This window comes from Trichoderma citrinoviride (genome assembly GCF_003025115.1).
Source record: "Trichoderma citrinoviride strain TUCIM 6016 unplaced genomic scaffold BBK36scaffold_14, whole genome shotgun sequence".
In the NCBI taxonomy this organism is placed as follows: Eukaryota; Fungi; Ascomycota; class Sordariomycetes; order Hypocreales; family Hypocreaceae; genus Trichoderma; species Trichoderma citrinoviride.
Genome location: NW_020194722.1, coordinates 316,908 through 327,449, shown reverse-complemented (window position 1 = coordinate 327,449; position 10,542 = coordinate 316,908). Strand labels below are relative to the sequence as shown.

At 53.4% G+C, this 10,542-nt stretch overlaps 3 protein-coding genes across 3 annotated transcripts; 1 reads left to right on the top strand and 2 right to left on the bottom strand.

Annotated features, from left to right (window-relative positions):
* Positions 1–312: 312 nt before the first annotated feature.
* Positions 313–1,450, bottom strand: BBK36DRAFT_1182785 (hypothetical protein; the record flags this gene model as incomplete). Its single annotated transcript, XM_024896328.1, has 3 exons — positions 313–565; positions 686–944; positions 1,018–1,450. 3 exons carry the CDS (start codon positions 1,448–1,450, stop codon positions 313–315), a joined length of 945 nt encoding a protein of 314 aa, XP_024746404.1.
* A 96-nt stretch (positions 1,451–1,546) lies between these two features.
* BBK36DRAFT_1182780 (hypothetical protein) lies at positions 1,547–4,876 on the bottom strand (the record flags this gene model as incomplete). The annotated part of the gene is made up of 3 exons (XM_024896327.1): positions 1,547–2,245; positions 2,319–4,617; positions 4,869–4,876. 3 exons carry the CDS (start codon positions 4,874–4,876, stop codon positions 1,547–1,549), a joined length of 3,006 nt encoding a protein of 1,001 aa, XP_024746403.1.
* A 3,113-nt stretch (positions 4,877–7,989) lies between these two features.
* Positions 7,990–9,070, top strand: BBK36DRAFT_1127324 (glycosyltransferase family 32 protein; the record flags this gene model as incomplete). The annotated part of the gene is made up of 2 exons (XM_024891486.1): positions 7,990–8,259; positions 8,375–9,070. The coding sequence occupies 2 exons, from the start codon at positions 7,990–7,992 to the stop codon at positions 9,068–9,070; spliced, it is 966 nt and encodes a 321-aa protein (XP_024746402.1).
* Positions 9,071–10,542: the final 1,472 nt, after the last annotated feature.

Sequence of the window (10,542 nt, the reverse complement as noted above, 5' to 3'; positions counted from 1 at the left end):
TGGTACTCTAAATAGACCTGAATGTTGTTGTTGGTAAGCCCACGCAGATACGGCTGCAGATTCTCAAACCACAGCATCGACGTGGATTGGCTGCTCGTACATCCCAGCGCTTAACGAGAATCAAAGCGGTCTGGTCGTCCTCCATCCCGTAAGATGCTCCAAAGGCCAGCATTCGATTTGATGCTGCAAGCCAATTTCACGAAGTTCGGTGAGGCGATGATTCTTTTGTGTAATGTTTGTTGGCCTTCTAGATAACAGCGGAAATGTTTCATGCTACTTGATACATAATCGCCCACAGCCTTTGTATCCTGATCAATCCCACCAAAAATGATCTAAATCCTGCAACAGATCCATCCCAACATTGATATAACTCTTCCACAGATCAACCTCTCTCAGCCACGGCTTCGTCTGCAGAGCAAAAGTCACAGCCGTACAATACTTCATCAAGTCACTCGCATCCTCTCCCATAACAAGAATCAAATCTCCCCTGCTAATCACCCTGTCCCCAAACTGCTTCTCCAAGAGTTCTAGCCTCGACGAAACGGTCAGATGAATGCTGAATTCGCTCCCAGGCATGTCCTTGTTCACAAATTTCCACTCCCAGGGCCGCCCGACGCTATCGAGGAAGCTGTTGCCCTGCCGGTTCTGCAGCCCGACCATGAGCGGGTAAAAGTGCGGCGCGGACCACAGCCGCAGGAGGGCGAAGCGGGCGCTTGGGTGCTTGCTTGCAAAGTCCTCGGCGCGACGGAGCAGCTTTGGCCATTTGTCAGGTCCGGCAAAGTTGGGTGGGAAGATTGGGGGGAACCGGTTGTACGGGTCCTCGTAGCAGATGAAGAGGTCGAGTTTGTCGGGGCGGTGCGGCTCGGTCATAGCCGTGGCTATTCCGGGGACGACTTCGGGGTCGTTTTGCAGGTATGCCGGTGCAATGATTCCTGCGCGATATACTGCGATTTGTTAGCTATTGCCTCAGGTGGACCTCGTGGAGCTTAGTCGGGGGAGAGGAAAAGGGGTACTGACATTTAGCGACAATGGGACGAACGGCAAGACTCCAGTCAAGAGGATAGATGTCTGCATAGTAGCGGTTGCTTTTCCCAAGGTCCTTCCACGGTGTCCAGAACTTTGGGTCGCGGAATTTGTAGCTTGTTCGGCTTCTTCGGTCAGGCAGCGTCTTGCTTCGTTCTCGTGGGTCGAATATCGCTGAGTTCCTGAGTTTCTCCCACTCCTCTGATCTGAAAAGTGTCATCACACTGGCGGCTGCTTCCGACTCTGGGAAGAACATGGCCATGGTCACAAAAGCCTGCACCATGTCTTGCACAACGAAGCTATGGGGCCACGGGGCCCTCGGGTCGCTGGTGTATTCGTCATAGTCTGCTCGAATTTTCAGCCAGGCCAGGAGCTCGGCGATGTACAACACCCAGTCGGTCTTCCCCCAATGGGGAGTCTTGAGCATGGAGTCGATCACTACTTTAACCTGAGAGTGTTTTTCGCTGCTTCCAGGCTCCAGGTCGCCATCGTGGAACGCCTCCTTAAAATCTACCATCGATGATTAGCATCTCCACCTGCGAGAATTGTCTGACTTGAAAGACTTACGGAAGGATCTGTCACGTTCCATAATTTCCAGGCGCTCTGCAGTTTCGAATCGGTCCTCCAGCAACTGGCTCTCCCTGATGGTGTTCAGGCCGGTCTGCTTGAGAAGCCTGCGCTGCTCAGCTGAAAGATTTCCTCCAAGGAGCTGCCGCAAGCCGGATTCCCAGAGCTTGGGAAGCGCCCAGATGCTATCCTCATCCTTATCCGTTACCCCATCAAGCACGGAAAACGGATCATTGCCGTCACAAATTGCCTGGATGCCCTTTTCGTAATGACGCACATGACTCGGGAGCATGGGAGCCTCCAAGCGAGTGATGGCATTTCTGATTTCTCGGAATGGCACCTTGTCTCTGGGGTTGACCAACTCGTCTGGAAACAGAACCTCGTCTTCTACAACATTTGCTTGGTTGTAGAAGAGGTACGGGGATGAAGCCAGCTCCCTGGTGGTCCGGCAAGTTACTTTCTCGTCTTTGACGTCGAACAGGCAGAATTCCACGGCTTCGTCAGTCACCGTGTCCCAGAGACTCTGGACATCTTCGCCGGGGTTGATCTTGCGCGTGCGCATGGTATCTTTTTCCCTGGTCAAGGTTCGTAAAAGCGGCTCCATATGCGAGTACACCTCTCGTGGGTGCGTGATGCGCCATGCCGTGCGAAGTTCCTGTTCATTATCGTCCGATTAGCATGCTGCAGGAGTCTCATCGCTTTTAAGACAATAACCAGAAGGAACTGACCGTTATGACAACATTATACATATCCAGCGGTGATTGACCAGGCACAAAGCTCCAGATGAAGACGTCGTAGTAGTCATCGAATGAGAAGCGCCATTCCCTCAGGACATCGGTCATGTAGAAATATCCAGGCCCTACCTCCAGCACGTTCTTCCATTCGTTCTTCGAGGCTCTCCCGATGCCTGACTTGCTACGGTAGGTCCAGAGATGCTCCTCAGGGGGCGCTGTTATGACGCGGCCAGTCTTACCGTCACGCACCAGGACAAGCAACTCCCCAGTCCGCATCGTGAGATACTGCAGAAAGCGCCGGGTGACTGGATCTCCGCGCTTCATGTGGCCAACTATGATGTTTCTGGCCTCGACTATGTCGTGCTGGCGACGCACCCGGCCTCGCCCGCCGACCTGAAAATGGCGAGTGTTCTTCTGAGCATCGAGATCGACAAAGTAAGGGAAATACTGCAACTCCTGCAGCTGTTGGATAAGCCTGTTGCTAGCCCAAGACGTCCAGTTCGAAGCTGGGAAGTACTGCCACAGGGTGAGGAGGTTGAGGTCGGTGAACTCAGCCCAGTTGCGGCAGAGCTCAACAGCATGCTTCAGATCGCAGTCTTTGGCAATGATGGAGAACTGCAGCCAGCCGTCTCGAGACATTGCCTTTTCGCTGGCGTGATTCCACACACTCTTGCCGCAAATCGTCACTCGAGCTTTCGGCGGTCGGGAGCGTGTCTTCTTCTCCGTCCTTGGCAGAAACTTTGACTGGCGGTCAGCGATCTTGTTCATCAGCCAATCCCCGTAGTCAAGGTGACGGTAGCGGTTGTGATCGGTCATCATATCGCGAAGCGTGTCTTCGTCGGCTTCCGAATCTTCCGAATCGGAGGATTCTTCAGAGTCATAGTCAATGTCGTCTTCTGTGTCATCCCGGCGTGCAAAATCGGCGCATGCATCTCGAATTTCCTGGAGAGAGGGGTCTTCTAGCTTCAGACAGAGATCCCGCAGGTCTGAGTCGACAAGGTCAGCGTCGTTGAGGAACTCTTCCACACTACCGGCTCGTAGCGCTGCGGGCAACATGGAGGCTTGCGCAAGCAAGAGGCGGCAGAAGAGCAGCAGCTTGATCTCCCTGATGTCCTTAATGACCGACTCAATCTCGTCGTTGGTCATGGGTGCCGTTCTCGTATGGGTCTCGTGGGGATTCTCCAACGACCCAACGAGCTGAAAGCCGGAAATATTATCAAGCTTTTTGTCGACTCCCTGGCTCAGACGTTTCCTCATCTCCTGCTCCGTTTCAATGTTGTTTTTGTCGGGCATCTGCTCGTCGGCGGCCGCTTCTTTTACCTTGCTTCCCTGCATAGCCATGAGCTTGCTTTGACCTCGATCGGCTGCCGAGGCGCCGGAATCGCTGCTGTCGCTAGGATTGGCAGCACTCGCCTTGGCCTTTGCCTTTTTCTTGCTTCTCTTGGAGGTTTTTTGGCCCTCATCTGCCGCGGGGGCTTCTGCAGAAGCCTCTGCAGCCACCTCCGCAGCCACCTCTGCAGCCGCGGGTGTTGGATCAGCCGGGGGACCCTGGCTGTCGTCGGGGTTCCCAACGTCCATCCAAAGAAAGTGCTTAATCAGGTCAATATACTGATTGCGCTTGTCGTGATCCGTGTCCTTGATAGGATCCCACATCTCGTCGGTGTCCCCTTGCTCTGCTGCCATCATGCGTCCACGGTAGGCAGCCTCGAGGTAGGCTTCCTGGCTCTGCAGCTCCTCTTCTCGCCTGGCCTTTTCGAGTCTGGCCTGCAGCTTCTCGCGGTGACGCTTGAACAAGGCAGCCTCTTGCTTAATCCTCTTCTGTTCCTTTTCACGGTGGCGCTCCTCTTCTTCCTGTGCCGCGCGAACCCAAGCGAACCATTGCTCCTTTTGATAAAGAACGTCAGCAGTTCGCCTTTCCAGCCTCTCCAAAGCGCGCAGAATGGTGTGGCGGTTGCTGCTGAGCTTGTCGAGGTATGCCTGGTGGCCATAGTCGATCTGGAGGGAGTAGAAGTGCGTGTGGTGGAGCTTGCGAGCATCGATGACCTTTCCGGTGAGGACATATCTGTTGAAGAGATGTGAATGCAGTTCCTGGAGAGTCTCCTGGTCGTTGACGTCCTCAAAGGTCTGGTTCGCAAGAGGAACCTTGGATGTCTTGAGGTAAGTCGGAGGATTGGCCTCTAGTGCGTCGAGTGCAGCATTTCGCCGTTTGTAGCCCTTGTAGAGGCCGTAGACCTGGTTGGCATGGAACCAGCAGAAGATGCCGTTGGCATGGGTGGCTTCTTTGGTGCACTTGCTGCCATCGGAGAGATGCAGAGCCTGATGAATTCATCATGGTCAGTTTGTTCAACAGTGCAGAGCCAAACGCAGATTCTTTCTATGTACCTGGCATTCAGGAAGCCCTTGAGTCATGGTGAAGGTAGCAGCACTGTGGTATCAAAGTCTTGTAGGTACTTGGTTGCGACTGTGGCACCTTGAGTCGAGTTGGGCTATTCGGGTACCAAGAGCAGAATCTCTACCTATATCGCGGCATATCCCCTCTCGGACACTGCCATTGAGGCGCAGAAAACGGATACCCAGATACAGGGTAGGCAGCTAACGCAACTGAAGCCCTGGCACGGCAATTGCCTGTGCTGGTGTCAGACAGTTCTGTCTCTCTGTCTGGATTGAAGCCCAAAAATGCGACACGCGATGGTGATGATTCAAATCAATTAACCAACAGCCCCTCCCCCTCAACGCGAAATTACGCGTTTCATCCGCGTTTCATGGCTGACTAAGCTATCTGGACAAGGGTGGGGCTGGCCAGATTGTGAGCATCGGTCTGGGCTGATAAACGAAGAAATGATTGACGAGGACAGGCTCAAGCGAGACAGAAGTGAGGTCAGAGAGAAGAGAGAGGAAAGACGAATCTGGGCATAAGACTGGATGAGTGACGCCATTGCTAGATGCATGAACATACATACATAGGTAATTCCTCGCGTCTAAACACAACATCTGCTATGATATTTTGGTTCGCATATTTGCGCGTTGACATATACCTTAGTCATGCTGCAGCACGTAATACCGCCGTTGCATCGAAATGAAGCTCTCACAGTCACAACATAAGGACCCCTATCCATTGTTCAGCAGGACAAGCTGCACTGGCGATAATCCCCTACCGGTCATCTATCTCGCATCGCGGGACAGAAATAAATGAGGAACACCACTGCAGCAGTGACGACGTTGGTTCGGTCATCATACATATACGGTGTGCAACCCCTACGCATCGCCTCTCCAAGAATTGGCCTTGTCTCGCAGCAGATTGGACATGTCGCCATCAGATGACCCCCTCCCAACCGTTCGGCGCTTCTCTTGTTTCCCCGGTCTTGATCTATGATTTGATAGCTTATCTTAGACTGTTGGTCAAGAGGTCGCATGCGCTGGTGTCTGAGGTCCTTTTGAGAGGCGCTGCCGCATGATGGCTCGCAACTGTGTCTCACAACAAGCAAGCACACACGCAAGACTCGCAAGACTCGCAAGACTCGCAAGACTGTGCACAGCCGATCCAGACGTCATCTTCCAAGCGAAGAAATGTGGGCGAAACAGGAATTATCGCAGAACCAAGTAGTATCCAGTTTGCCGAAGAACCTACACAGACAGGCCTCCAACGGGATCATCAGCGCGGACTGCTCCAATCGGCTGCATGGATCCAACGTTGCTCAACCATGACCCTCGACCAACAAGGACGGCTCTGCACGCTAACCGACATGGTTGATGGATTCGACTCAACCCCGCAATAGGGATCAATTTGTTTCGAGCGGCTTTCGCAGGGAATGTGCGCATTAGCCTCGGGGAGGCCAGAGAGTCGCGGCAACGGCGCATGGACTTGGCAGACTGGACTGTCTTCAACGGCGCGCTGAGGCCAGCATCGCAACAGTGTTGGCGGGAGTAGTCCTTCAGACCGTTGGAAAGCCCCTCCGACTTTTCTTTTCTTCAAGCCAGCCACATGTCTGGCGGGCCGAAGTTCGCGAATCGCGACAAGTCGTCAATGTCAGGGGTGGGCAGGATTTTAAGTCGCTCGTGGGAGCACGAATCAGGCTAATTGCCAGGTTACGCACGAGGCTTGCCGAAAAGGTGTGGAAGGGGGTAAAAAGGGTCCAGCAGTTGAGGGCCTTGGTGTAATACTTGTATGTACAAGCATATCTTAGCCCGATAGTAGGACAGATAAGGTATACTGTCTAGAAGGTCGAGGGGAAGAGAGCGCGAGAGGCAGATACTGGCACAGTACGAGAGGCGCTCCATTTACCCAGCAAAAGCGCCTGTACTCTAGGGGGAGGATGTGCAAAACCGAAGAAGCGAGCCACCGCCGAGCCCACAGACGGTCCCCAATTCCTGGATCTTGCAACAATCTCGTCCACACGCTCTCCGGCTTCAGCGTTGATCGTGGACTCCGCCCCAGCCAGTGCGTGGCTCGCGGGTACAAGAGCCATTGAGCAGCTGGAGAACGCGCGTCGAGTGCCCCCAGCCGCCCTCGGTCGGTCGCCCTTTTCAGATAGATGATTGACGACCTGAAATCAAGAGCCCGCGACTGGTCCATATTCTGCCCAGAGGGGCAGGGACATGCTCGGGACGGCATCATCTGGGCTTGGCGGCGAGGCAAAAGGAGGTTGCGAGACGATCGATAGTATGCGGCGAATTACCTGATTTCGAACATTCAGTAATATCGAGACTATGCAGCTTACATTTAGACTACCCTCCATCTGCATCTGCGAGCGTATTCCGCGGCAGATACACGTATAGGCAGCGCCGCAAATCGCCAGCGCTGGAGGGCTTGGATTGGAAGTAGGGCTGCCAAACCGCTGTGGCCGCTGTGGGGGGGCTGAGCCGGGGTTGAGAGGGTTATCCTCGGTTAGGATAAGTCCCTGCGCGTACCTGACATGGATCGCTGGCAGGCTGGATCTTTGGAGGCTCGATGGCTGGAGGCAGACGCCACCTGCTGCTGATCCGTCTGGACGTGGACCCTGACGACGGTATATCAGGGGGTACGACGGGATACGGACGAGTACATACAACGGCTCACGAAGCGCTCTACTTGCGATCTCACCGGTAGAACCACCACTGCAATGTATCACCGGCTTGGCCTACGGCATCTGCTGCGCTCCCTTGCGTCAATCCCGTCTTGGGCGAGCCACATGAGGTCCCTGAAAGACCCTCCAGGCCTGGGCCCCCCAAACTCGCACAAACTCGCATCGCCTCCCTGCTCGTCCCGGCCAATCAGCAGGCCCAGCTTAATTTCAGCCCCTGTCTGGCTTCATTCTCTCGCTGTTGTCCGTCGCTTTAGCGTCCCTGCTTCTCCATCAGGTAGCGGCCGTCGCTCAAGCGCATATCAGTATAAACCCTTTGGTGCGCTTGCGGGACCTCAACAAGTCGCCCTACGCTCCCTTCATGGTCCTCGTGCTGTTTATTTCCTGACTTCCACCAGTCTCTCAACTCTGTTTTGACTCTGTTTCTTCCTCCCTTCCCTTCCTTTCACCATATCTAAACAGCTTCGTCGGACATGTTTGGCAGTAACGAACTGCAGTACGACGAGGAGCGTCAGGAGCGCCTGGAGCGCGACTCGCCCTCGTCGTGCCAGCGATGGTCTATGAGGTATCTGCGCTTTCCGAGAATCAGCAGGTCTGCCGCCTTCATGCTGCTGCTCGTCGACTTCTCCATTGTCTGTCTGCTGGTCTACTCTCTTGAGCCGCTCATCACGCTTCTGCGCCGCAACGACGAGCTCTTCAGCCCGCGCATCACTATCCCTCGCAACTCCTCCTGGAGCTCCTTCGACGACGACGACATGAGCCACCCGCGAATTCCTCGAATTCTGCACCAGACTACGCCCAACACCACGATTCCTGAGAAATGGGCCCAGTCGCAGGGCAGTTGCCGAGAGACATATGCCGACTTTGAGTACATGGTGAGTCCTTGGTGACACTGAGCGCTTTTATGTGACACACTCGTGATTTACTGCGATTTCTCGGTTCCTTCTTCCCTTCCTATCTGGCAATATAACTAACGAGATCCCCTTTCAGCTGTGGACCGACGAGTCAGCTCGCGACTTCATCTCTACTGAATACCCCTGGTTTGTCGAGAACTGGGACGGCTATGCCTTCCCCATCCAGCGCGCCGACGCCATCCGATACTTTGTCCTCCACCACTACGGTGGCATCTACCTCGACATGGACACCTTTTGCAACGAAACCCTTCCCCTGGAGGAGCTCGAGAAGGGCCCTGGCCCTCACTACGCGCTCTTCAAGTCGACTCTGCCGACCGGTGTCACCAACGACTTTATGGTCACCACCGCTCGACACCCAGCCTACGCCGCTGCCATCTCTAAGCTGCCTATCTTCTACGACATTACTCGATTCTGGGCCGAGATCCAGCCGTATGCCAACATTATGATGTCCTCTGGACCGCTGTTCCTCAGTCTTGTTGTCAAGGACTACTTGCTGGGACAGCCCTCACTGCCGTCGCCAACAGTTCAGGTCATTGATCCACCCGAACTGGGGTCGTACATCACCGACCTCGAGAGCGCCACCTGGCACAAGGCAGATGCCCACGCTCTGATGTGGCTGGGCACCCGACCATGGACCTGGTTCCTTGCGGGAGCCGTTGGCCTGATGATCGGCTTATACTTTATCAACTACCTGCTGCTGCTGATTTGCGATACTTTCCTTCGCAAGGTCCCATCCATAACCTACGCCATCAAGGAAAGCAAGTTGGCATAAAGGGAACGGCGGACAATTCTGGGAGGCTCTTTTTCTTCGTACATATATTGCGATAATGGTTACATCTTGCGCAAAACGGATTTCGATTTACGGCGAGGAGTATATTGTTGACATAACAACGGACGGTGTAACGGATTAATGATATGATACTGCTCAATGCGCTCACCTACTTAGACTGGGAGCCGGTTTTGCGCCTTAATAATCAAGAATAATTGTATAACGACGAACTGAATGATGGATCACCAAAGTCGTGTGAGCCGTCTAAGCGAGAACCACAAGACGCTGTGTCTCCGCATCGGGTTGTACTACCTAGCACCCATCGACATGGTACTCACGGCCGGCAAATCAGCATCGGGAGCTTCGCCAAGCTCCAAGTACGATGCTTCACAAGTCACACTTTACCCAATCATACACGGACAGTCTACATGCCAACAGGGACTTGATACTGATGTTACTGTTCACTCGATTAGCGGCAAGAGCAAGGAACAACATCAACCTACAAATTGACCAGACGGAATTCGATGAGATGGGCAGTGGGAAAGCCGCTGGCTTTCAAGACGGGCTACGTCGGATGGATCATGCTTGCGTACGCAACACAGCCTCGTCTTCAGCAATGCCGTCTCAGTGACCGATCCTTCGTCGTCTGTTGGCTACTATCGTGCATTGCCACACTCGTTGCGCGGCTGCACGGCGTTTGTGTTTCATGCTAGGAGAATGGTAACTTGACTGCCGCGTCTGTCGGTGTGGCTTTGCTTAGAGAGTAGGCTCGACATTGCAATTGGATGAGTTTCTCAATTTGTTCCCAATTCTCCTCACGAGGAGGGACGTCTTTGGTTGTAGACTTTGATGGTAACCGTGTTTTAAACATACGATGCTTTCGAACAACGAAGCTGAAGACCATTCAACTCAGCAATTGGACAACTTCACTGCCTTCTATCAGTCGTTGAAACATTCTCAGCAGAAGCTTGGCATTGATCGAACAAGAAATGCTTGTTTTGAATGCATATACTCTGATTCGTCAATCCCAAGCTTTTGAGGCTTGCGTGGCTTGCGATGACATTCAGCTTTGTCCCACGCTTCGGAGCAAAATTCGTATCACCGATGGCCCTGCCAAGCCCCTTGCCAAGTCCTCTGGGTCGAATCCCCACGATTTCTACTGAGTCGGAAGTGGGTATGGGGCTTGGTGGTGATTTTGGGTTGAGGTGGCTTGGCTTTTGGTATGTGTACTCGTACTGTTCCGGCCAGAGGAAGGGTTAGGTTAATGAGGTGTATTTTCTGTACATATATGTAGAAGCAAGTAAGAATGATAGACCGTTGGTAAGTTTCAAGCGTAACGAAATAGTTTTGTAATTCTAGTCTATCTACCCCCTCGGTTAGACCTTTTTTTTAGATTATAAGCTGATACGGAGTGTTGTCGTTCGAGCGTATGAAGCTTAATGAGGCCTCTTTTCGAGTATCATTATGGCCGTAGG